This window comes from Parus major, unplaced genomic scaffold (genome assembly GCF_001522545.3).
Source record: "Parus major isolate Abel unplaced genomic scaffold, Parus_major1.1 Scaffold414, whole genome shotgun sequence".
NCBI classification, from domain to species: domain Eukaryota; kingdom Metazoa; phylum Chordata; class Aves; order Passeriformes; family Paridae; genus Parus; species Parus major.
The window spans coordinates 26,383-27,686 of record NW_015379322.1 but is presented as its reverse complement, the minus strand read 5'-3'; the positions used below and the strand labels follow the sequence as shown (position 1 = coordinate 27,686).

At 70.3% G+C, this 1,304-nt stretch overlaps 1 protein-coding gene across 1 annotated transcript in view; it reads right to left on the bottom strand.

Moving 5' to 3' along the window:
- Nucleotides 1-1,297, bottom strand: part of MARS1 (methionyl-tRNA synthetase 1) — a gene marked incomplete at its 5' end in the record, with an annotated part of 8,555 nt that extends 7,258 nt beyond the window's left edge. The window contains 5 exons of the mRNA XM_033511651.1: nt 114-233; nt 305-417; nt 489-643; nt 754-829; nt 1,148-1,297. Of these exons, the coding sequence (XP_033367542.1) occupies nt 114-233; nt 305-417; nt 489-643; nt 754-829; nt 1,148-1,297 (614 nt within the window). The remainder of the gene's footprint in view (nt 1-113; nt 234-304; nt 418-488; nt 644-753; nt 830-1,147) is intronic.
- Nucleotides 1,298-1,304: the final 7 nt, after the last annotated feature.

The window sequence follows — 1,304 nt, the reverse complement described above, 5'->3', positions numbered from 1 at the left end:
GCATGGAAACCTGTCACACCTTACCCCATGTCACCCCCAGAGCTGGCAGCACCTGCAGGTGCACAGCTGTAACAGCTGTGCAGGTGTGCAGCCAGCCCAGCCCCCCACAGCCTCACCTGGCAAAGGTGTCGGCGCTGAGGACGCAGCCGATGATGTTGCCCAGGTGAGGGACGTTGTTGACGTAGGGCAGCGCGCTGGTGATCAGGACGTTCCTCTCGCCCTCCACAGGTAACCTGGAGGGGAGGGGGGGTCAGAGCAGCGTCCCCTCCCCGCCCACACCCCCCGGTGTCACCTGGGCACTCACACAGGTGTCCGTGGCTGCCGGGGCGGGGGCAGCGCCGCGGGGCCCTGGGCCCAGATGTCCACGGCAGCCGCGATGTCGTCGTCGGTCAGCGTCCGCTCCGGGCCCTCCTCGTCCTGCGGGGACCAGGTGAGGGGGGCTGCGCCCTCCTCTTCCCCCGACCTCCCCCCCGGGGCCGGGGCCGCACCTGGGGCTCGTGGCGGGGGGCCAGGAGGGGCGGGGGGTGCTGGGCCAGGTGGGTCCGGAGCTCCCGCAGCGCCTCCGGCAGCAGCGCGGCCGCGTCCCGGCACGGCTCCCACAGGGACATGGTGCGGAACCAGGAGCGCAGCACCTGCAGCTCACCTGTGGGAACGGAGTGGGGTCAGCCCCGGCCCCCCAGGGACCCCCCTGACCCTCCTGGGACACCCCTGACCCCCCAGGGACCCCCCCCTGACCCCCCGACCGGCTCTTACTGGGCAGACTGGTCTCGTCCTGGAGCACTGGGAACAGGCTGCCCCACACCACCACATCAGCCACCGAGGCGGCATCCTGGGGAGAGACAGGTGTGTACTGGGGGAACTGGGGACACTGGGAGGGACTGGGAGAATTTTCTGGGGTCACTGGGAGTACCACGTAAGAGGAACAGAAACAAACTGGGACAAACTGGGGACACTGGGGTGGGCACTGGGTGGTGGTGCCAGGTGAAGCCAGGACTGGGAGCGGCACTGGGTGGACTGGGAGGCACTGGGGCTGTTTTCCATACGGGGGGCAGCAGTGTCCCACCCTCCCTCGGGGACACGACTGGGGACACACCTGCCGGGCAGGTACCAGCGAGCCCATCCCCCCTGCCCAGAGCCCCCCACTCACCCCGGCCAGGTGGGTGCTGCCGCTCCGGGCCAGGTGCTGCTCCAGGTGAGCCAAGAGGTGCTGCAGGACCCCGAGGGTGTCGGGCCCCGCCCGGCCCTGAACCAGCCTCAGGTACAGGGCAGCGGCCACGGCGGGCTGGGGACACAGTGGGGTGACA